General features: G+C 33.9%; 3 protein-coding genes across 6 annotated transcripts; all 3 read left to right on the forward strand.

Annotated features, from left to right (window-relative positions):
- Positions 1-1,203: 1,203 nt before the first annotated feature.
- Positions 1,204-5,266, forward strand: LOC141712342 (uncharacterized). Of its 2 annotated transcripts, XR_012571577.1 has the most exons (7): positions 1,204-1,389; positions 1,470-1,524; positions 2,397-2,447; positions 3,738-3,829; positions 3,916-3,993; positions 4,719-5,059; positions 5,216-5,266. XR_012571577.1 is itself a non-coding variant. In XM_074515246.1 (6 exons), the coding sequence occupies exons 1-6, from the start codon at positions 1,334-1,336 to the stop codon at positions 4,867-4,869; spliced, it is 483 nt and encodes a 160-aa protein (XP_074371347.1). In that variant the 5' UTR covers positions 1,204-1,333; the 3' UTR covers positions 4,870-5,266. The 2 variants fall into 2 exon arrangements, 1 of the variants encoding a protein (XP_074371347.1); XM_074515246.1 differs by having other exon boundaries at positions 4,719-5,266.
- Positions 5,267-8,238: 2,972 nt separating this feature from the next.
- On the forward strand, positions 8,239-12,724 carry LOC141712343 (UDP-glucuronate:xylan alpha-glucuronosyltransferase 1-like). 3 transcript variants are annotated; one of them, XM_074515247.1, is made up of 5 exons: positions 8,239-8,365; positions 8,817-8,909; positions 10,056-10,262; positions 10,381-11,009; positions 11,135-12,724. In XM_074515247.1, exons 2-5 carry the CDS (start codon positions 8,887-8,889, stop codon positions 12,163-12,165), a joined length of 1,890 nt encoding a protein of 629 aa, XP_074371348.1. In that variant the 5' UTR covers positions 8,239-8,365; positions 8,817-8,886; the 3' UTR covers positions 12,166-12,724. The 3 variants fall into 3 exon arrangements, with proteins under 3 accessions (XP_074371348.1, XP_074371350.1, XP_074371349.1); XM_074515249.1 differs by having other exon boundaries at positions 10,399-11,009; XM_074515248.1 differs by lacking the exon at positions 8,239-8,365 and adding an exon at positions 8,435-8,625.
- An 806-nt stretch (positions 12,725-13,530) lies between these two features.
- On the forward strand, positions 13,531-19,450 carry LOC141714261 (uncharacterized). Its single transcript, XM_074517792.1, has 5 exons — positions 13,531-13,654; positions 14,105-14,275; positions 15,149-15,443; positions 16,520-17,853; positions 17,961-19,450. Exons 1-4 carry the CDS (start codon positions 13,531-13,533, stop codon positions 16,758-16,760), a joined length of 831 nt encoding a protein of 276 aa, XP_074373893.1. The 3' UTR covers positions 16,761-17,853; positions 17,961-19,450.
- The last annotated feature ends 5,525 nt before the right edge of the window (positions 19,451-24,975 follow it).

Consider the following 24,975-nt stretch of genomic DNA (forward strand, 5'->3'; position numbering starts at 1 on the left):
ACTTCAGTTTTCGATTAATTCAGTTCGGTTCGATTTCTAACCGAACGACCAAATGTTTAGCCCTAGTTTACTCCCAAGGTAGGGTAGCCCGGATCCTGCTCATAACAAGTAGGTCCAAATAATTCGATTGGGGTAGTTGCTTAACTATGCCATTTAGCGGCTTTTGAGAATACAAGCTAACAATCTTAATGAGAATACAAGCTAACAATCTTAATACATACTAACTTAAATCCCGTGCATCCGTTATTATTCAAATTTTTTATTTATCCCGTCATATTATAATTTTAAAATATTTATATAAATATATAATAATTATAAATTTATAGTAATAATAGAATAACATGTGCTCGTAGTTTAATATGATAAGTAGACTATGTCTAGTAGTTTAAGTATTTAGTAGTTTAGTAGATATATACCACTATTTAATGATTTTTTAATAATATGATAAGTTGTCATCATAGTATAGTAGTAAAAGTAGTCGAAGTCTAGTAATTTTACAGTTTAGTAGTTTAGCAGTTTAGTAGTTTAGCAGATAATCTGTTTATTTATTTTTTAAATAAACAAAATTACGGAATAAATGTTGAACCAAATTATACCCCATTTCGGTTATTATAGTATTGTACTCCCTCTGTCTCATTAAATTCTATACATTATTTTTTGGCACGCTTTTCAATACTCGTTTAAATTATAATTCCATAATATTTTTAATTTTTTTTCTGAATAAAAATTCTATGTTTAAACTTTTATTCAATTTTTTTTGAAAAACATTAAGAAACTATATTTAATAGAAGTATCAAAATACGTGCAAATAGTGCATGTATATATCGTACGGGGATGGAGGGAGTATAGTATAGATTTTAACGTGAATATCATTCATACTCGTTGTATGTGTATTGCGTAAATTCTTGTAAGAAAAGACATATATAATTTAAGAAAAATGATAGGCATAAAGGAAATATGTGTCATGTTTAGGGTAAAAATGTTAGGCATGTTAAAAATACGTATCACAGATTTATTTTTTTATTCTTATTTCAATTTTTTTAACAAAAATCAATTGTTTATAAAAATACGCATTAGTAATAGTCTTTTGGAAATGCCTACTCCAAAAAAATTTAAAAGTAATATTTTGGGAACAAAACTTAAAAAATGTGATTTTGTTTTAATTTTTTCTTTGAAATATCCAGTGCGTGAAAAAAAATGCAACTTCGGAGCCCCATATCCGAAACTCCAAAGAGAAAATAGTCTCACAGTCTCGCTCAATTAGTTAAAAGGGGTTTAGCAAAACTAGGGTTTATCATTTTACAAGTCCATTAATCATTTTAATTGGGGCAAGATGACAAAGTTCAGGAAGCTTAATCGACCTACGGGTCATCGAATGTCCATGCTCAGGTATATATATATAACTAATTAATTGTGTTTATAGATTTGAATTTAGATTTCATTATTGTTTACATATTGTTTGTTTGTAGAACAATGGTTTCGCAGCTTGTGAAGCATGAGCGCATTGAAACTACTGTTGCTAAGGTATCCCATTCTTAATTTTCTTGCTCCCCTTCTATTTTTCGAGTTCTTTGCGTATATATAGTTACTAACTCTTTTCGTAATAAGATTTATAAGCTAATTACAATTATCGATTAAATGTTATCCGGTGCTACAGGAAAATTATTATGTATGATTGTGTTAAAGTTTCGGCTGTGAATTGTAGGGTTAATGGTAGTGAATTGTTTAAATGATCTAACCGATAGTGGCTATTGTTTAACTTATAGTGATTGCAAATAGATTGTGCGTTTTTACTATTAATGAGGCCCGTATACTTAGAATACTGTTTTAGGTTTCAGAGTATGATTGTTACATTCAGTTCGTAGACAAGAGTATTTGGAGTGATGATTTTCCTGTATGAAATGTAACTTATTAGCTACAGAAATTTGTATTGTAGACACTGGCTAATATTGGCCTACGTATGAATAGATAAATAGCTGATTTTTAATTTTCCAGTAGAATTGACAAAATTAAAGTTACTTAGTGAAGAGAACCTGAAAGTTGTGTATCGATTAGTTAGTGATGATGTATATTTCCTAACCAATCCTAGGTAGTATTTGGCAGAAAGGGTTTGACATGTGAGGATTTGTGATTAAAAAAAAGTCGCATTTTGTAAAACTTTGCAAAATATTGAGATTGAAAGGATTATATAACTAGTGCTTACTTTGGCATATTGTATTAATTTATCTATTTTATCAAATTACTCAATACAGAGATGAAGTCTATTATCATGATTATTATAATGATCGTCGCACTCTTCCCTCTTTTACAATAATAAATAAAACCATAAGACACAAAAGCACTATAGCAGCACTTTCCACTTGCTAATCTTTTTCTTTTTTTTTTTCAATTTCTAGGCAAAAGAAGTTCGTCGGCTAGCTGATAATATGGTACAGCTTGGAAAGGAGGTGCGTTTAATCTGATGCTCTATATTCCCACTTGTCTAACACCACAAATTATATTTCTTCCGCATAAGTTTACGACTCTCTTTTTGAATAAGCGAGTCCAGAAATTTCTGCGTTTCATATATTTCTTCTTTCCATTTTCTTATAAAAAATGATTTGGATATTAGTTTGTTAAAGAAGTCATTTCACTAATTTCATGATTATCTATTTTTATTCTAGCATTTAATTGATTTTAATGAATCTTTTTTTTTGCTGAACGGTTCTATATAAATTTCATTGTTATAGTAAAAACAAAAGGAATACAATTTTTGTTTGTTCAATCCACATAACTGAAAAGTAAGTATTTTCATGTTACATATCTTGTTAGCTATGTTGGAAAATAATGCTCTTTTTAGAGTAAACTGGGAGGCATTGAAATTTGTATTATTTTGTGGATGAATTCTTTTAAGTCAATTTTCAGTCATACCAATTTTAAATTAGATCTAAAATCCACTAACTTGGAAATGAATGTTTCATTTTCCCTCCTCGTTCAATTCACAAATATTGTTCTCTAAATTTTCCACAATTCCATTTTTTTTCTCTCTTCCCTCCGACATCCTTTTCCTGCCTTTAATTTTGTTATAACTTTTCTATTCCCACCACATTTCATTACATTTAACCAAAATACTATAGGGGGTTGTAGTTATTGCTATAGGAGAAAGCTGTGTGGTTCCTCTGTGATATTTGTAATATGCAAACATCTAGTACATTTCTTCATAAATCTTTGTCATGTTGTGGAGACCATTTTATTAACATAACCGAATAATGTAAGTGATTTTTTTCCTGCTGCAATCTATTCCGTACAATCCTTGCAATTTGCGAATTAGTACACACTATATTTGTTTTGTGACAAAGCTTATCTGGCCAAATTACTTAAATAAATTTTTCTCTGTGTAGCGTTTAATCAGTTCCTTCTTACATCACTTGTTGATTGTTCGAGAAACTGTGAAAGCTGTAAAACTTTGGATAATAATTTGTCCATAATTGGCATATTTCCAAATGTTCTGTTGACCTTGTAGTTCACGGTCACTGACTTCGTAACAACTTGATTGCCAAACACATATGACTGAATTGCTATATCATGGGACTATTTGCGGCCAAGGGGAAATAAGTTGTCTAAGCCTGTTAAGTTCTTCAAAAGTAGTGTCATGATGTGATCTATTGTTGCGTGGTAAAAGAAATTCAGTTCTACTTGTGTTATTTTGTCCAAGAAATTCAGTTGTACTTGTTTTATTTTCATGGTTTAATTCACAGGGTACTCTCTGTGCTGCAAGGCGTGCTGGTGCTTTTGTGCGAGGGGATGATGTCATTCACAAGCTATTTACAGAATTGGCTTATCGATATAAGTGAATCTCTTTACCTTGTTGCTTTTTCAGCCTTTACTGTTATGATCTTAAATACCAATTACACAACTGAAAATTATGTGCTGCAGAGATAGAGCAGGTGGATATACAAGGATGCTCCGTACTAGAATACGAGTTGGTGATGCTGCACCAATGGCCTATATAGAGTAAGATTTTATTAAATCATTTCTGGTTATAACTTTACTTGCATTCCCTGCTGATCTTATTTGCTGAGGGTAACGGTAAACTGTAAACAAATTTCTTATGCATTGCGTTGCACAATTTACTGGCTAAGATTTTCGAGATTTTTATTTTTTTTTTTATGAATAATGTCATTGTATGCTTCTATATAAATTTATTGCATACTTCTATATTTTCATTGTGCTTCTATATAATTTTACAAGTTGGTGATGCTTTAACATTATGAATAACTTTTCTTAATTAATATCTTTTTGAAATCAATGAACGGTAAGAAGATTTTTTTTCTTTACTTGGATCATATTGGCAACTGCTGAACTTTTTAAGTGTTCTCTACATCTAAAAATTAGAGATACACTTCGGTCGTTCTAATAACTGGAATTGTTTTTACTTTTGGACTACAAAGTGGACCTGAAGATCCTCACATGCCATCATTTGAATTTTGATAATATTGATAAGATGAATTTACTCTGGATTTAGTTACTGTTGTATTATGTAGGAATTAGATGCCCTCCTTGAGATTACTTATTTTCTGAAATGCATCATATCTCATCCCCGAATATTAGAAGTGCAATTATTTTCTAAGAAGAACTTTGTTCGATGTCCATCTTAACAGTTCTTGTAATGCAGCTCATTTTTTGTTTATGCTTGTGAGTATTCTTCTGGTATTATATATGCATATTTGCACAAACAGGTTTATAGACAGAGAGAACGAGCTTAGACAGTCAAAACCCCCTACTCCTCAACCTCCACAAAGAGCACCTCTGGATCCATGGACAAGATCCCGACTGAGCAAGCAGTTTGCCCCACCTAAGGAGGAAAAGAGCTCTGATTCTGATATCTAGTTTAATGTTGTCATTGGCTTATAATTTTATAGTTCTGATTTTCACTCAATAACTGTACACGATTGCCAGATTCTAATGTGGATTATTAAGATCGACGACAATAAAGTGGTGCATACAGTTTTGGTCCCCGGATAGGCTTTAAAAGAATGCCCCATTTTGGAGCAGGAGAAGTTATAAGCCAAAGAATCAGGTGCAAGAAATTAAAGAGTGCTGCATTCTTCTTTCCAGGGAGATTGCACACTTGCAGTTTGCAATGTAGAAAACCCAAGTTTGATCTTTGTGTTCTTGTGATTTTAGATGCAACATTTTTTGTTTATGAAATTTGTGCTTGATTGATTATTTTCAGAAAAATGGCCAGGGAGACCAATTGGAGTCCGAGACTCCGAGTTCTAGAGTTTCTCCAGCATAAATGTTTTTGTATTCCTCGACCAAATGTTGAAATTGCAGATACTGGCATATCTTTTTTTTTTCTTTAGACCATAGCTTCTACCACCTGAAACAGAAAAGATGCAAGTGGTTAAGGTTTGAACGACATAGTAAGCGATTCTTCTTTTTTTTTTTTGGTGACGTGTTGGAGCTGTTACTTTGTTATCCCTATATATTACGAATAGGGACTGTAGAGGAACAGCAAGGAGAAAAGGTCCCCGTGATAAAAGAGAGTATTAAGCATGCGCAACAAGTTCTCTTTGCTTGTAAAACAATGTAGATATGTTCCATAATCCTGAGTTTATATGCCCTCTTATAATAAACTAAATATATCATCGCCATATTAACTGTATATATTGGCAGGGAATTAACATAACATGCATCTGGCACTATTACTAGATTAATGCCCGTGACTTATTAAATTTACATGTAAATGATATACAGGCCAATATATATGTTAATGTTTAACATCTGGTCGTTCTTGTGTATCTAAGCTAGGCTGTGTCTCACTCTCACATGACATGCCATAACAATAATTATAAATCAACCATTGGAACTACCTAGACAGAAGCTTGCTCTGGGAGGGAGCGTTAAAAAATCAAGACAAACGTAGCGATAGGAGCAAGCCTTAATTTTACACACTTATTCTTTTTGTATGTATGCAGGCACGTGTATATGACTAACACATACTCGCTACTATATACAATCACCATGACTTTTACTATTAACATTACTCATGGAGTCCATTGAGGAACGAAATTAGGAATTCAAAATAGGAATAGGGGGCTTAACAGGTCACTGGCCAAGTTTTATCAGCAAGATATTAACGTAGTAATAAGAATGTATTTAACAATTTGATCATATTTATTTGGTCACTAAATATCAAATATAAATTGGGTTTGATACATGGGCTACGGTGAGTGTTAGGGACAATTTATCTAACACACTATCCATGAGCGTCGAATTTATATTTCAACGGTCCGACTTAAAAGATAGTTTTCTTGCTTTCCGCTATAATTTTTCACCGAAAGGCTTTTTTCCTTCTTTTTTTTGCAATTTTTGAAAATTATAGCAAAAAACAAAAAACTGTTTTTAAATCCTGGTTGTTGAAATATATACTAAACCGACACACACGCCCACCCTTGATACTAGAGCGGATAATTCGTACGTGTCGTGTACTTGCGTGTTCCGTGTAGTGAAGGGTAAACATATATCCGACAAGTTTAGCATTCTTGTACTAAAGGGTAGAAACATATGTGTAACCTATCGTTTCGTGTGTATAAAAATAAATAAATGAATAAGTATATACAAATATTATATTTTTGGATATAATTTTACATATATATATATATATATATTAAAAATATATATTTACATATAATGGTATATTTTTTGGATATATTTTTATAAATATATATGAATTATATGTATATATACATATAATATTACAAAAATATGAATATTTATATAAATGAATATTTAAATATCTTATATATATTTAAATATTTATTAATAAATATATATATTCCGTGTACTTTGGTGTCGCGGGATAAACACATATCCGTACCGGTCTAGATTTTGTGTTCTATCGTATTATATACTTTTGTGTCCGTGTACCGAAAAGCTGAATACATATCTGTTTATATCATGTTGTTCTCACTTGGTTTGTAGCTCTGCATTGCTAAGCTTTGAAAAATGTAAATAAGCAAGTATAACTAGTATTTTCTTTAATCAGCATGGACTTGAGCCCTGGAAGCCCTTATATAGCTTCTTCACAACAGAAGCATAGTAGTTTTACTCTTTGATCAACAAAAGCATCCATGTCCTACCAAAAACTGAATGGGGGGTTCTATTCATTTTTAGGTGGGAGCAAGGGAGTATTATGGGATGATATTTTTATCAGTTTTGAATCGATTGTATTGAGTAGGAAGTACTACACCCTTAGATAAGACATCCATAATCATACTGTTCAAATTGTAGCCTAAGCTTTTATGAAACTGAAACTTAACATACATTATACTGTAATGTATATATAAAAATTGCTAATAGAAGTGGGCAGTGTTTGTAGCTGTACGTATCGCACTGATTAACATATATCTGTTCTTGTTGTAGTTATGTAAAATGTACTGATTACCTAAATCAGTTGTTCTCCCGAACCTAAAATTATCTAATACAAAATGAACAACTCACACCTCACCTCTCTTAATGATTACATGGTCTTTCATATATATAACAATAATCATGTAACTGCTACTTACCAAACAAAATTATGAAAAATATGATTTATAAAAGATATAATGATACAACTCTTTCATTCCCTTTGTTATTACTAAAGTGCCTCTCCTAATAACAGGTGGTTCACAAAATACTATGTGTAGTTTTGTCATTATAAGAAATGAAGAGGCCTTGCACACCTTTCCCACATTAGCTAGAGATGAATATTGATGATATCATCATGCAAAAATATTAGTCAAAATCATGATTAATTTGTACTTGAAGAAAGTTGGCTTTTGGAAACACAGCAGGTACATTATGCTTGGAACAATATATACTTGTATTTTTTTTACCTAAAGCTTGGAGGTAACAACGTATACTTATCTCATCTTAAGCTCGGGACGTATAAACCTCCGGAAGATGGTGTGTATCCACTAGACTACAATATTGTTATGGACGTAGATTTACTACTCAATTAACTCTACTTTAAGCAATATCTGCAGATAATTATGGGATTAGAAAATGTGAAATGAAATTGGAAATTCGTATATGGGAAGGTATTTAAAACCAATATTGTTGAGTAGATAGAAATACAAGGAAATCAAGGATAGAATACAAGATAAAAGGTTGGTGAAAAAGGTGTGTGTTTGTTTAATTTGGTGAGTCATTCATTCTTCTAATGTGGAAAGGCAAATTGTGAAATGAGAAAAATTGATATGCACGTTATATAGATCATCCATCACTATATTGGCTTTCCTTCCATTTTCAGCTCTCAAATTTCCTTTGAAGCCTCTCTTCATCATTTTCTCAGCCATTTAGAAAATTCTCCAAGATTTTCATTTTATCACTTGACAGTGTGAGAACTTTTTTTTTTTTTTTGCTCTGATTAAGCTGAACTTCTAATTTGTTTGGCATTGCTTGATTTTTATCCTAAACAGATGCTTGAAATTTTAGTTGCTAGCTGTTCTTGGAAATTATATCTCGACATTATTTCAATATTTTCTTTCTCTATTTGTGCATGTGTATATATGAGTGATTATACTTGAATTTTAACTTTGATCATCAACCATCTCCATTGGCTCTGTTGTGCTTGACTTGGATATACCTATTTCTTCTGTACCTACTCTTCCTTGCCTGCTTGATCATTACAACTTTTTAAAAGTTTCCAATGCTTTTGATTCCTTGTAAAGCCTATGATTTGATGATACAGCCTTTCCATTAAGGAGTAATTACATAAAGTAAAATTTTTTAAGGACTATAGTTGTTAATGATGATACCTGATCCATTTGTTATTTTTAATTTTGTAGATCTTATGGTTCCTGAATCATTGTTAACAAACTAGAACAAGATACATCAGTTTGTGCTTTGGTGATTCCGATGGAAACTAGGCAGCGGACCATGTAAGTTTTTATTTCCCTGTCAGATTTTCTTGGTTTTTTCCAGTTACAGAACTGCAGTGGAATTTCATATTTCATAGGCTGTAGATCAAACAACACATAACTCATGTATCCTGCTTGTAGGAACATCTTGACAGCCTTATACTATATGCAATGGCATAATATTATATTGTGCCATTGCATATAGTATTCTGCAAAATTGGTCATTTGATTAGAGAGATTAAGCGATAACTCTTTGATATCAAAGAGAAATAAGATATATAGGAAGCTCATCATTGCTATTTACTGAAAAATGGCTAATACAACAGCAGTTAGTGCTATCTAGGCGTCTGTTTCATGTAGGTGCATCTATTTGTATTGGCCAGCCTATTACTTCCATAAATTGCTATATATTTCTGTCTTTGATTTTCTACAATCCATAGTGAGAGATCATACAATATATAGAGTTCCTTCACTGCTATGTCTATAAGCCAACTTGGAGAGTGAAATGTATAATAATGATGATGACAACAGCGACGATGATAAACACACTCAAACGTACATAACATATATCAATCTGCAGCTAGTTTCTTCCGTGGAGCAGTACAGTCTTCATTGCCTAACAGCAACATGCTTTAAATTTCAGTTCTGTTAAGGTATAACACATAGCAGCCGTGAGTGTGCTCCTCGGCTCTTCATGAGATGATAAAAATAAGAAATTAATAAATCAAATTGCTAGAAGAAAGAGAGATGTTCGTCTTACATTTTCAAGCTATTTAGGGACTGTTTTGGTATAATAGCAACCTTAAAAACTTTTTGGTACAAATATATTCCTGACAGGAGAATATGCTTTTTGCAATTTGGTTATGCTTGTGGCGGCATTGGGTTAAGCAGTATGCTTCTAAGCAATGTTTGCATATTAGAATACTTTTTATCTTTAAAATGTAAGTTTAAATATATTGTAATTTGTACACATTTGGCTTAATTTCTAATTAGTTTTGAAGACGCAGTCTGATTTTTGCATACTACTTTCTTCTACTCGTATTTTGTGTCTCAAGTGCACTACATCTAAGCTAAGATGTAACTTCTTGCTTCCACTCCCTAACTTAATGCTCCTTGCCCCGGAAATTGTTTAGCTTCTAATGAGTACTACATATGCTTCTAAATCAGTGAGGATGTATACAAAAGAAGGTCACAAAGAAGCAAAGTCAAAGATATTGAGAAGCCCTTTCAGATTCCTATCCATGAGAAGACGACAAAATGGAAGATGCAACCATTGAAACTTATTCTAATTATCATTCTAGTTGCTGTTTTTGTTACAATTCTATATTCACCCACAGTCTGCCATCCTGAACAAATATCAGATTCTATTTCAAGGTGATTGCTTCTTTTCGCACAAGATAACTCCATAATTTCACATTCTTAGACATCAACCCCTTCACTTACAAAAGGAAAAGGGCCTATCTATTGATCATGTATAAAATATATAATGCAGGACACATTTTGTGAACAGGTTGATATGGGGTGGATCCGATCCTAGATATGTGTCTCATGAAGATGTTGACTGGAATGATATTTCAAGTGCCATTAAGGAAATATCTAACAGGAATGATATTCAAGGAGTTGGGATATTAAACTTTAATAGTACTGAAAATAGCATCTGGAAGCAGTATCTCCCCAAGGCCGAACATATTAACCTGCATTTAGACTATGCTGTAGAAAATGTGACATGGGATTCCTTATACCCTGAGTGGATTGACGAAGAACAAGAAGATGAAGTTCCGAGTTGCCCTTCTTTGCCAAAACTTGAAGTGCCTAGAAGAAGACTTGATCTTATTGTTGTTAAGCTACCTTGTAAAAATGAGGGTAATTGGTCGAGAGACGTGGCTAGATTGCACTTGCAGCTTGCAGCTGCTGGTCTAGCAGCCTCCGCGAAAGGCTATTACCAAGTGCAATTACTTTTTATCACCAAGTGTTTTCCCTTGCCAAATCTGTTTTCCTGCAAGGAACTTGCTGTACGGAGGGGCAATGTTTGGATCTACAAGCCAAACTTGAATGTTCTGAGGGAGAAGGTCCAACTCCCAGTTGGATCTTGTGAACTGTCACTTGCGCTCAAACCTAGAGGTCAAAACAATTTTTTTTTAAAAAATTGAACGTTAATATTGATTTTGTTACAATTCATTGGTTAAATTGTATAACATGTCTCTCTAATTATATTAATCCCTCACCACTCAATGTATTTTATCCAGATGGAGATTACTCGCAGAATGTCAAAAGAGAAGCATATGCAACAATCCTGCATTCTGCTGAGGTGTATGTTTGTGGAGCAATAGCTGCAGCACAGAGCATCCGAATGGCAGGGTCAACTCGCGACCTTGTGATACTTGTAGATGAAAATATAAGTGAGTACCATATAAGTGGACTAGAGTTAGCAGGTTGGAAAGTTCGAACAATAAAGAGAATAAGAAATCCAAAAGCTGAGAAAGATGCCTATAATGAATGGAATTATAGCAAGTTTCGACTATGGCAACTTACAGACTACGACAAAATCATATTTATCGATGCTGATCTGCTTATACTAAAAAACATTGACTTCTTATTCAGTATGCCAGAGATTTCAGCAACAGGAAATAATGGCACACTTTTCAACTCTGGTGTCATGGTCCTAGAGCCATCGAACTGCACATTCCAGCTTCTGATGGATCACATTAATGAGTTTGAGTCCTACAATGGTGGTGACCAAGGCTACTTGAATGAAGTATTTACATGGTGGCATCGTATTCCAAAGCACATTAATTTCTTGAAGCATATTTGGATTGGTGATGACGAGGCAACCAAGCAAAAGAAAACACAGCTTTTTGGCGCTGACCCCCCTGCTCTTTATGTAATCCATTATCTAGGACAGAAACCGTGGTTGTGCTTCCGGGACTACGATTGTAACTGGAATTGGGACCTTTTACGAGAGTTTGCAAGTGATGTTGCTCATGCAAGGTGGTGGAAAGTGCACGATGCGATGCCAGAGCAGTTACAGCAGTTTTGCCTACTGCAGTCTAGGCAGAAGGCACAACTGGAGTGGCATAGGAGGCAAGCTGAGAAGGAAAAATTCACAGACGGTCATTGGAAAATTAAGGTGAATGATCCACGTCTAAAGAAATGCATCGACAAGTTGTGTTCTTGGAAAAACATGTTGAAACACTGGGGTGAGACAAATTGGACAGATGACCAATACCTTGCTCCTTCCCCACCAGCCCTGAAGAAAGTATCTTTCTCTCCCTTGTGATTGCCAGTTTCCAATTTTGTTCCCACTTCCTCAAAGATATTTACATTTTTTTTGTTGCGATGTAAAGGATAAATAATGTAGAGCTTTCCTCGGATTTATAGTTGCTCCATTATATATTCATAAACATGTTTTAGAGCTTAAGTGGTGACCTGCGTATATTAGATCTCAGGGCTTCCCCTGCTGTGTATGCATACAATCATCAGAAAGGGCCATTAATTATGTTTGCATATCCTGATTCTATTATTTCTTCAAGGTGGACTTGGTAGTTGCAGTCTGCAGATGGTAGACCTGTTGATTACTTGGAAGAAGTAGATGGTCAAAAAATGCAGCAACCTAGGCTTCAGGAAAATATCTTTGGCCTACAGGACAAGTGAAATGAAACAATAAACAAACACCTACCTAGTTACATGTAGTACTGAGTGACTAATAAAATCATATACTGTAAATATTTTAAATTTTTTTCTTCAATGTCTAGCTTGTCCAATGATTCATTCTCCTGATTGGTTGTAAATTAGCTAATATGTGAAGTTTTACTTGCTTTATTCTATAAAAAGAGAATAGCTCTTTTTAGTTTTGGTAAATGTAACCCTTTTTACTTAATTTAAATATGTATTATAATTATAATAGGGGCCCAAATTAAACACGAAGCACATGATCTCTGCAAGCATTGAACCGGGCCTGAATTTTTGGGCCTCTCTAAAGGGAGCGGGCTTTTCAAAAATTAAAAATCTTGAAAATGAAAATATGAAAAAAAACAAGAACAATACAATTACAAAACGAAACCCTTGCAAGACAATAACAAATGAAGAATGTCTTATTTGACTCCGCTTTTTCAGACTTCTTATTATGAGTCCTTTTTAACAATCTCCCTGTCTTTTAACACAACGTAACGTTGTGTTATTTATTTGTACACTTGTTTCTTTTTTCTTTTTTGATATTTATATTACATCGCCTGTTTTAATTTTCTGCCCTTTTGCTGGATGAAATGTATGTTTGTTGTTCATGACTATTCTTGGAAACTGAGGGGGAGTGTTGTATAAGATCAAGAAAATGAAAAAGGTCTTACTTTACCACCTAGAGGTTATTACTTATTACTTATGTATTAATATACCCCTCACTTGATAAGACGAAATCTCCTTCTTTGCTAAAACTGTGGAGTATTTCATTAAGAGGTGGACAATTTTCAACCTTACCGTTGTATGTTATTAGTATTTTTAATACCTAAAACCTAAACTGAGCCGTGTTTCCATTTCAGCTGACAACTTTCCCAACATTAATGCTGGCAGTCTAGAGGAACAGCGTGACACTCAGAAGGTTTTTTTATGACAAATCATATAGAAAATCGTAGCAAAGGAACGTACAAAAATGAAATTATCCAGGTGCTTCGTTCTACGCATCTTAGCTGCCCATAAATTGCCCTCGTTCACTGCCACTGACGGACGAGAAAATCTGGTTATCTCAATGCAAGCAAATATGAAGAAGAGAAAAGGTAAGTTATTATGTGACCCTCATACACCACATAGATGCAATAACTTGAATCATTTAGATTTTTGTGGAAATTGTTGAACTAAATAATGTAATGTAACTAGCCTTACATTGTAGCTAGTTAACTCTGCTTTAAGAGATTGAATAATGTAAGTAGCGAAGTGCTAGTATCTCTCCCTTTTAAGCTGTTTATAAGATTTACACGCAGTTTTATAAAAAACTGCTTAGCCTAGGTGAAAATGTGGAGCTGAGCTGGACACCAGGTATTATAATGAACAAAAGAATTTGTAGAATGTTTTTTTGTTAATCAAGAAACTTCCTACGCTGATTGGCTGGTTTAGACCGCTCTACATTACACAAAAAGGAAAATAGTGGTTTTTGAAAATGAAATAAACGAAAGGAAGTATGTAATATATAAAATAAATTAGATAAGGTACAACACTTTTCCTATTAGGTCCTAAGGCTTTAAGATTTCAGTCATCAATCTTTAACAACATTCGCATCTCACATCAATTCTTCACCCATATCACCACTGTCATCGAAGCACATCATAGAGTACCATACATTGCAATTTCTTTGCTTGTGTTTCTCCTTTCACTCACTTCCATTTTTCTTGTATCCCCAAGTAAGTTTTGGTTGTTGGTAAATTTTCAGTTTAAGCAAATTTGGTTCCGTATAACCTTTTATATCATGGACAACTATTAAACCTATGTTTATCTTCTCGTGCTTCTGCATGTAAGATCAATTTCTTGCGATCTATTCATTTTTCTAAATATCTCTACTTGTTTGTTTATTTTTATTTATAACTGGTCATCAATATCTCTCGGCACTTGTAAATGGATTATTTGATACTTTTTGTTTAACATGTTTGAAGGAAATATTTCCGGGTGAACTGTTTTGTATACCTTTCCCTTTTAACAATAGTTTAATTTTTGTCAATTGAATTTAGCTGTTGATTCTGTGTGAGAGGAGGTTTAATTTTTCTTCCTTAATTGATCTCGTCTCTGTACCTTTCCTGACTGCATATTGTTTGTTTACTTTTTTGAGTTTTTTTTTTTGATGAACTGATTTTCCGGTATCCATTTTCATATCTATGCAGCCCTCTCTATGTTAATATATTTTTAACTGTGAAATAGTATTACTCGGGTTAGATAAAGCTTTCAATACACAATTACTCCCTCCTTTCTTGACTTTCAACTTTTAAATTGACCAATTCTTTATACATTAAATCATGTAATGAAGAATATTAGTACTTGTTGAAATAAATGGTAGGAGGGATTATCTTTATTCTCAACATGAACTTTGTATTTGTAACTTTTCTATCGGGCTATATAAACTATCAACCATATATGTGAAAATTTGTTTTATGATGTCATATGATTTACTACCCCAATTTAGAGATATTTGTTTGTACATGAAAGCAGATTCATGGAAAAGTAAAAAAAACATAGTAATTTACTTTGCAAATTGTATTTGCATTGGTTTTCTTCTTTACCAGGCTATCACAATATCAGTGGGATGGATATTCCATCTTTCAGAGGGAATGGTATGAGTGGCACTGCCCGCAGACACATTACAAATTATGGCATTTCTAGGCATGGAATGGAAGAAATTTCTCGTCATTTCTGCAGAGAACCTATTGGTCCTAGTCGCAGGGAACACACTATTATTAAGTCACATATTAGGTGGCACTCCGGAGAAGGAAATTATAAGGAGTTCAGAGATTATTCAGATGCCAAAATGCTGTGGGAGCGGGAAAGGAGTTATGGAAAAAGTCAAAACAAATCATACAGGTATGACTTTTCCTTTCATTCTGATACTAGAACTCCTTTATCCAATATGTAGATTTCTTTTCTCGATTCTTATGACACTCTGTAATTCCTTTCAAATGAAATATTGGCCAACAGAGTAGACCCTGATGTAGTACATAAATAATGTTGAAGGGGAATTAGTATGCACGACCTTATGTCGGGATCAGTCCACGAAAGAATGTATACTCCATTATCCTACTTCTCTGTTGTCACTGGCATATTTTGTTTTATGTTAAACTTTTCGGGGGAGAAGTAAAATGAGTGTGGTGTTATTTTTTATTGTTTCATTTATGTGAAGCATTTTATTTTGTATTTACATTATTTAGTACAAGACCATTATTAAATTGTAGGATAAAATCAAAAGAATAACATGGAAACAAGTCATTCTTAGACCTTCCTCTTTATAAACAAGTTGCAAAGAGGCCTTAATTTTCATTTTAAATTAGGATGCTACAAGGTGAAATATCTGATTTTAGTAAGAAGAATCCGACTCAGATCCCAAACCCACACCCGTGTCATGTCCGGTGGACACGAGTATAGGGATAAAATTGGAGAGTCTGGTTTACGGAGCTGATCAGCTGAGGACTACTGTATAAGAAGATACAAAAGGTGAAAAGTGACTGAACAATATGATATCAGTATTCATGTATATATTGAATACATATAAATGGTCCTCCCTAATTTCAGTATGCACGACCCTCTAATTTAATATTGACAATACCCCTACATTCAATATTAATGTATCCTTACTTTAAACCCCGACCGACCTTTTTTTTTCATGTCATTAATCCTTTTTCATCTTAAAACACGTACCTTCACATTTGTAAAAGAAAGCATACACTCATCTCCCCTGTTCTCAAGTTTTTCATATATTTGTGAAATTTAACTATATAACAATTATACATTTGCAGAATGTTTGACAAAAAACTGTACTTGTAGATGGCTAGTGTTTCCTCTCGATCTTGTTTTGAAAATATCCCTGTTTATTGGTCACGAGTTATCTTTGTGCAAATGGCTTGCTTATATGGTGGTTAGACGTTTTTAATTCATTTGTGCAGAAGTCGAAGCAGGAGTCCTGCATATCATTTCAATCGAGCTAGTGTTAATGACAGACGTGGTCGAATCACGACATACAATTTCAGAAATGACAAGCCTCACAGCACTAGTACTATTCCCTGCAAGTTTTTTGCTACTGGTTACTGTCGCAATGGAAGTCTTTGTCGGTTTTCTCATAATGGTAGGACACTTGACAGTATCAGTAACTACAAAGAAGACCATAATATAATATGCAAGGTATAGATAGTCTGGTATATGGCTTCACCCAGGGCTTTAGAGATTAATGTGTCCCCGTGTTTTGGGGATGAAAATTAAGGACTTGGTGAGCAGAAGGCTATGAGAAGTTATGCAGATGGAAATGCTGCAACAGGAGATCGTTTAACAGCTCATTGGATAGATACTGATGAACTGACCAAGGACAATGCGAGGAGTCATTCGACTTTGACAGCACACAGCAGTTCTGGGATGGTTGTTTCTGAGTCGGGAGGTACTGCAACTTGTGGCGCTGATATAGAAGGATCTAGGACTTGTACTGAAAACCATTTACTGACACTGAATGGTACATCCAAAAGATCTGATATTTTAGATCCAGTAAAATCAGAAGCAGCATCATCCAACCAATTCCAAATGGGAAGTGAGCAGATCTCACGCCTAACCAACACACTGGTTAGGCTTTCTGAAGACGAGAAACAGATTCATGATCTGCGTGCAGCTTTGAGGGCTTTAAACACCATGGAATTCATGCAGTCTTTTCTTTCTGCTTCTGCGGGTCTGGATGTGCCAGCTTCGTCATCAAACCAGTATGATCCTGTAACTGATAGTTTGGAGCTGGTAAAATCTGTAATCAGGCGAACAACCGGATGGAATTGTATTAACATCACAGTTACTTCTTACTAGTAGTCCTGAGGGTGATGGATTGCATGGAATTGACTGCAAGAAAACTGAACTGAACGTTAACAGCCTTCAGTCAAGTGAAAAAGCTCTATTGGATGATTCCAAGAATGAAATATCGACTGAATGTAAGAATGAAAAACATATATTAATGGCTGTGGGGATGAACGAAGGAGGAGTATTAATGGCGAATATTGAGATAAAGAAGAACAAAGATGGGAAGAGCTTTCGTGCTTTCAAGTTTTCCCTTGCTGAGTTTGTCAAGGAGCTTTTGTACCCAACATGGAAGGAAGGCCATATCAACAAAGAGGCTTACAAAACCGGTGTAAAGAATGTTGTAGATAAAGTGATTGGAAGTGTCCAGAGCATTCATATACTCCAGACAAAAGAAAAAATCAACAAATATCTGTCCACTTCTAAACCAAAGATCCTAAAACTCATATAGGTTTGTGCTGCTCTGCAAAACTTAATTAAATTTCATTCGTTTTTTAAGTTTTAAATATCTGTGTCAGAAATTGGTTTCTTCAAGAGTATCTTTTCTGTTTGTGCCAGTCCATATACATCTTGCTGAGGTCTAAACTATATTTTTTTGCACTTATCAAGTATACGTTTACGTTTACTTATCTGCATAGAGTACTTATCATCACCACAAGTCCACTTATCATATCATAACTGTTTCTGTAACAGAATTAGTATTTACTCATAGCTGATTGTATGAAAACTTTTTCACTTCTGCAATTTCTACTTTTGTGAACTAGTATCTCTCTTCATAATGTAAATACAATTGGAGCTTGTTTTCAGATTTTAATGGCGTTACTTCTATCTTTACATTATGAAGAGAGATACCAGTTCACAAAAGTAGAAATTACAGAAGTGAAAAATGTTTTAATACAATCAGCTATGACTAAATACTAATTCTGTTACTGAAACGGTTATGATATGATAAGTGGACTTGTTGTGATGATAAGTACTCTAGGCAGATAAGTAAACGTAAACGTGTACTTGATAAGTGCAAAAGTCCCCCCTCAGATTGAAGGTGCCTGAGAAACGTTCAATCTGGGCAGCAAATGCCAATGGGCCTGACGACCCAGTCTCTTAGTGAAAATGTCTGCAAGCTGTGAAGAACTGGAGAAATAACGTGGTTGAACTAGCTGGGATTGTACCTGTTCACGAACGAAATTGCAATCCAAAGCAAAATGTTTTGTTCTGGGATGGAATACAGGATCAGCAGCAATATCCAAAGCTGCTTGATTGTCACTGTGAAGAACAATGGGAAGAGTCTGTGTAATTAAGTTCACTGAGCAATAGATTCAACCATGAGATCTTACAGATAGTATCTGCAATAGCACGGAGTTCAGCCTCTGCAGTTGATCGTGACACAACCTTTTGCTTAGATGAATGCCAAACTATTAAAGATGAACCAAGAGTTAAACACATCCTTGTAATGCTCTTTAGCATACCCAGATGAATCAAGTGTTGAACCCCAGTCACTATCACAGTACGCAGACAAAGTAAGGGAAGTATTGGCTGGGTAAAATAAACCTTGGAAAGGCGTGGTCTTTGGATAACGTAAAACACGCTGAACAACAGCCATATGAGGCACACGGGGAGAATGGAGAAACTGACTTAAGTGATGCACAACAAAAGTGATGTCTGGACGAGAAACAGTAAGATACAATAATTTTCCCACAAATTTTCGATAAAGAGTAGAGTCATCGAGAAGTTCACCTTCAGTTGGTGAGAGTTTGACATTAACATCAATAGGTAGAGATAGTGGCTTGCAATCCTGTAAACCAGCCTCAAACAAAAGATCATGAACAAATTTATGCTGATGAATGTAAAGACCAGTAGCAGTCCTATGTATTTCAAGACCCAAATAGTACTTAGCTAAGCCCATATCTTTGATGGTAAAGGTAGAATGCAGAGTAGCTTTGACATTAGAAATGAAGTCATTGTTATTACCAGTAAGGTGTATATCATCCACGTAACCCAAAGCTGTAACGATTAGCTTCATAATTAAGCTATAATGATATGTATTTTTGTGTTATTAAAATATGAATATTAAATTAATAAATATATAATATGATTCTGCTAGCTATGTGTTGTATCAATATTAATTATTTGTGATTCAGTTGCAGTTGAAAATTGTTTATCTTATTAATCGCTTAGTCGTATTAATTTATTTCTGTTTTTAAATATGATTTAATTGAAGATTTATTTTCATAAATATTGATGTTATCTTTAAAATTATTTTTATGGATTTATAATCTCAATAATTATTTATAGGAATTTATAAAATTTAGAGAATAATATTTTGTCAATTATTTAATACCCAAATAATTTTCTAGTTGTATTTATGAGCGGGTCCAAAGTTAAATTCAAAAATGCTTCAAAAATTATGGAATTTATATTTTACTAGTTTTTAAATATTTCGAGAATTTTAAATTTGTTTTGGTGATTTTTCGGGTTATTTTTACCTGTAAATTAGTTCGTTAAATTGCAAAGCGCGGAACAGAAACCAGACTCTCGGGGTACGTGTTCATTTGTGAAAGAATGTTAAAAATAACATTTTTTTGATGCAAATGGTTGAAAATACCCATTCTGGAGGGGTACGTGTTCATTTGTGAAAAAATGTTAAAAATAACATTTTTTTTGATGCAAATGGTTGAAAATACCCATTCTGGAAGTGGATGACTGAAAATACCGTTTTGGATACACATTTGTCATTTGGGTATCCTGTTTTGTACTAGATACGCATTTGTCAAATGGGTATCCAATTTACTTTTTTTTAAGAGATCCCAATGGTAATACCCAAACTACAAATGCGTATCTTTAATAATTTTCTTGGATACCCAATTCTCAAATGTGTATTACACTTACCCAAATACAAAATACGTAATCAAAACGGTATTTCCAGCCATGTATTTTAGAAATGAGTATTTTCAGCCATTGCACCCAAAAATGGGTATTTTTAAACATCAACCTTTCATTTATTTTGTACGTGGCATTTTTCCTTCCTCAGTAGAAACGTGGCAGGAGATGGTGGTTAAAAAAAAGGAAAAAGGAAAAAAAAAAGAAAAAGACACAGACGGGGCATCTCTCTCCCATCGATTGATCTCTCATCTCTGGGCTCTCTTTCTCTTTTCTCCGGTCTCATGGTGCTTCCCTGCTTCTCTTGTCCTCTCGCCGCCGCTGTGATTCCGGTTCTGTTTTTCGGCTACTTTCAGGTTTCGTATAATCTTTATTCCGGTTGCTTTGATCCGAAACTTACTGCCTTTTTCAGTTTTTGTCTTTGATATGTATATACACACGCATACGCGTGTATATTCAGTCGAGGATATTGATGTGCTACTGTGATTGTTAATTTGAAGCTTGTTTTGATAAGGTGATCCTTTATCTATGATTTTAAATTCATTCTTGAACTTTCTTTTGAGTTCTTAATGTTGCAATTATAAATACTTAAGCACGCTTACAACCTGTTTGAGTAATTGTTTCAAAGAAGCATGATTCTTAATTAGTTTGAATTAGTGTAAGTAGTTAGTAAGTATGGGTATGAGATGGATATATAACCTCATTTAGTGAACCTTGGTTAATATTCATAAGTGCACAAATTCTGATCTCGTTATGATTATGGCTTAAATAAGAAGTGGATGTGATTATGATTGATTTGGAGTTGCATATAATGAACAAAAGTGTAAATTTTGAAGACTGATAAATTTTCCTTGTTCTGTTCTGCTGTTCTGGAATCGTTAGTTGCAGCTCTGGTCAATACAATTAGGATGAAATTATTCTACTTTGTTTCTAGTATATTTAGGCGCTGACCTTGCATCGTTTGAGTATGCGAGTAAAAAGTTATCGCAAATTTAGTAAAGGTAGCGCAACACAGAATTTTATGTGTATCGTTGCAAGTTTGGGCAATTATTTTACTTAGTTACATAATTGATTTTGATTTGATATATTTACGAGGGACTGAACTTGTAGCTAATATCAAATCTGGAAAGTTTCATGTTAAACATATTATTTTTCATTTTATTAAAATTATTTTACTATGCTGAGCGCTGAGCGCAATAGAGTCTTTGGTTTTCAGATTTGGCGTTCTGTTTTGGAATTCAGTTTCGAGAGACATAAACATCTAATTTCTTGTTGGTTAAAGAATAAGAATTGTAAGTTTATGTTTAAAGTATACATATGTAAAAGATTGCGATCACCAGATGTGTAGAATTCGAGATAGAGATAATTATTTAAGGCCTGTCACTACTATTCCTAATCAGCCCAGAAAGTCCAACTTCAAATCTATGTCATTAATAGTAAATTTCATGTTATACTGTAAATTTTGGACATGATTGAGGATTATATATCTAGTTTACTCAGGAAAAGGAATTCAGTAAATTGAATAAACTCAACTAGAGTTATTGGCTCTGGAGCCCGGAGCAGGGCTGGGCGGAATTGATAATATCAAGAATAAACTGTTTTGAATGATTTAGTTTGTAAATTCATCTGGACTGATTTAAAAATGTTGTAAAAGTAGATATTTGGTCCGAATAAACTAGTACGTGGGTAGGGAATATGAATAAAGTTTAAGACTGGAAGAAGTTAAATAAGTGTTGTTTAAAAGTGTTTGTCTAAAATCTCGAAACCAAGATGTGTTGATGTAAGTTAACTATCCGGTAAATAGATTTTGATTAAGTTAGTTAATAAACATAGTTAGAATGCATATAATATTTGCATTTGTTTCATGAATATAGATTCTGAAGCAATGTGTAAGATTACGTACTAATTCAGATACGAATTATAGGATCTCAAAGGTTTAGAAAGATTCGAGACGAGTAAACATTTGTAGTTATAATTATGTAAACATCAATCAAAGTATTACAGAGGCCAAGGTGAGTATAAATTTGAGATCTTTCCTACATATATGTGATAAATAATATATTTCTCTTAATCTATAGATTTGAGATGATCACTTGGAAATGGTTATATGTAGTTAACACGTTTTTGTGTACAAAGGTTAATATGCTATATGACCTCGATCGTTATCGGCATATTCTAGTATGTAAATTATATGGAATCGATCGTTATCGGGAATCATATGTGATTAGATGATAGATGACATGAATTTCAGATCATCGGATACATGTATGTGAATTGATAGTTGATATGTAATATACATGTCATGCATTTGCATATCGACTAAATAAAAGAGTTGTGACTGCCACTACTTTAGTATCAGAAATAAGAATTAATGACCTAGCTAGCCATAAACGTGAAAATAAGGGAAAGTCCTTCGAGTCTATAAACAAGAAAACACTGAGATCAAGATCCTAAAATTCTATAGACCTAATATGTGAGGTCATCGAGAATGTGTATTAAAGGAAAAGCCTTGGACCAAGATCTTAACAATCTATAGACCTAATACGTGAGGTCATCGATAATGTGTATTAAAGGAAAAACCTTGGACCAAGATCCTAATAGTCTATAGACCTAATACGTGAGGCCATCATGTGATGGACCAAGATCCTAAAAGTCTATTAGACCTAATACGTGAGGCCAAGGAAAGGAGTCTCGAGAGATGCTAAAGTCAAGTTGGTCATTCACAACAAAATGAAAGAAAATGGAGTCACAGGCATATGTCTCATTCATAGTAAATGATTACTTGGCTTTATTGGATGATTATCTGAAATGATTATTATGTGAATTACAGGTATATTTATATGATATTATGAGTTTTACGAGTTAACATGTACCTATACAAGTGTCTTTATAGAATGCGAAATACTAGATTATCGCTTTAGAAATATGTAAATTTTACAAGAGTATTTAATATGGTGATATATGTTCACTGGGTTGCGACTCATTAAAATCGCTCATGTTTTTAGGTTAAGTTGCATGGTGGCCAGCTGGATCTTCAGAGTCTCTCCTCCTTAGCATTTGCACATATATACATATATATATATAATATGGTTGTGTTTGTATTTCCGCTATTAATATTTAATGTTGAGTTATCGTGCTGTATTTTCTGGTTGTTCACCTGATCGGTTAGGACATATTGAACTTATTTATAGTTGTAGTAGTTATTCACCTGATCGGTTAGGACATGTTGAACTTGTGTTTTTTTTTTAAAGTTAGATTTGTTGATTTGCTGTTAAATGGATTGTGTTGGATTTGGATTACAGGTGGATAGTCCGATTTACGAATACCACATGCCGAAATTTTCTAAAATTCCTCTGTATCAAAGTCTAAATTATATAATAAATTCCAATAATTGCAAGCATGTTTTGACTGCTGATTGTTATGTGTATAGTGAGTTATATTTTCTAAAGTTTTCAGCTTCTACATTACAAAAGGATTTGAAAGGGTCAATATTTACTCTTATTAAAAGAAAGTTTTTATTCAGGGTTTTATTATTCCCTAAAGTTTGAAAAAATGACATGTACACAAGGATATTCGCTTATTTTATTATAAGGGTGTCACAGAGGATGCCCTTTAGGGATCTCCATATAGACTTCCTCAGGTAAATCGCCATGGCGAAAGGCGTTGTTGACGTCCAATTGATGGATATCCCAATGTTTCACAGTGGCCAAAGCTAGAATAGTTCTTACAGTAGCCATTTTGGCAACCGGTGAGAAGGTATTATGATAATCCTGTCCTGCAACCTGGGTATAACCCTTGGCAATCAATCGAGCCTTGTGATAAAAGAGCCATCAGCCAAGTACTTGACTTTGTAGACCCATTTGCATCCAACAACCTTTTTATTTGGAGGTAGTGGTACAACAGTCCACGTGTTGTTCGTTTCTAAAGCAGTTAATTCATTTGCCATGGCAGACACCCACCTTTCATCTGGTATTGCCTAGATATAAGTGAAAGGCTCAGGAATAGCAGTCCGAGAACTAAAAGCACACGCGTATATGGGAGACGATGGAGAGTAATGATAAAAATTGTATTTAGAAGAATCAATGGGGCAATTCAACAAAATAGAACTTGCCACATTTGCAGTACCAGAAGACTGTTTTGGAGTAACATAATCCATCATCCATCTAGGGGCTATTTTATGTCTCAATGAAACACGGAAGGGAACAAGATTGTCATTAGTGGTACTGGGGACTGCAGAGTCAAGAGTAGGGTCGTTGTGAATAACAAGATCATGACTATTAGGACTGGAAGTAGTATCTGTGAGCACTGGTTCAGAATTAAAATGAGTGGGGGAAGAGACATCATCTGAGCTTGTCATGGAAATATCTGAATTCCCTGTAAAATTGGCCAGATGGGTAAATTGACAAGTAGAGTCAAAACATGAAGGAGGGGGTGTAAACGTAGGAATGAGTTTCTGTGAAAATTGTGATTTATAAGGAAAAAGCTGTTTCTTCAAAATTAACATTTCTTGAAATATAGAATTGTTTGGTGATGGGATCAAAGAGTTTGTATCCCTTTTCAGTCATAGACTAGCCAAGAAAAACAATTTCTATAGACCGTGAAGCGAACTTGTCAAAATCGAGAACGGCCATATGTACAAGACATCCAAAAACACGAAAATGTGCATAAGAGGGTGATTAGTGAAATAATTTTTCAT

Source organism: Apium graveolens, chromosome 3 (assembly GCF_009905375.1).
Source record: "Apium graveolens cultivar Ventura chromosome 3, ASM990537v1, whole genome shotgun sequence".
In the NCBI taxonomy this organism is placed as follows: Eukaryota; Viridiplantae; Streptophyta; class Magnoliopsida; order Apiales; family Apiaceae; genus Apium; species Apium graveolens.

Coding starts and splice junctions, on each gene's coding strand:
- LOC141712342 (XM_074515246.1), top strand. CDS start 1,334: ATGACAAAGTTCAGGAAGCTTAATCGACCTACGGGTCATCGAATGTCC. Junction 3,830..3,915: donor GAATTGGCTTATCGATATAA/GTGAATCTCTTT, acceptor TATGTGCTGCAG/AGATAGAGCAGGTGGATATA. Junction 3,994..4,718: donor GCACCAATGGCCTATATAGA/GTAAGATTTTAT, acceptor TTGCACAAACAG/GTTTATAGACAGAGAGAACG.
- LOC141712343 (XM_074515247.1), top strand. CDS start 8,887: ATGGAAACTAGGCAGCGGACCAT. Junction 8,910..10,055: donor GAAACTAGGCAGCGGACCAT/GTAAGTTTTTAT, acceptor CTTCTAAATCAG/TGAGGATGTATACAAAAGAA. Junction 10,263..10,380: donor ATATCAGATTCTATTTCAAG/GTGATTGCTTCT, acceptor TATATAATGCAG/GACACATTTTGTGAACAGGT.
- LOC141714261 (XM_074517792.1), top strand. CDS start 13,531: ATGAAATTATCCAGGTGCTTCGTTCTACGCATCTTAGCTGCCCATAAA. Junction 13,655..14,104: donor AAATATGAAGAAGAGAAAAG/GTAAGTTATTAT, acceptor TTTTCCTATTAG/GTCCTAAGGCTTTAAGATTT. Junction 15,444..16,519: donor AGTCAAAACAAATCATACAG/GTATGACTTTTC, acceptor TCATTTGTGCAG/AAGTCGAAGCAGGAGTCCTG.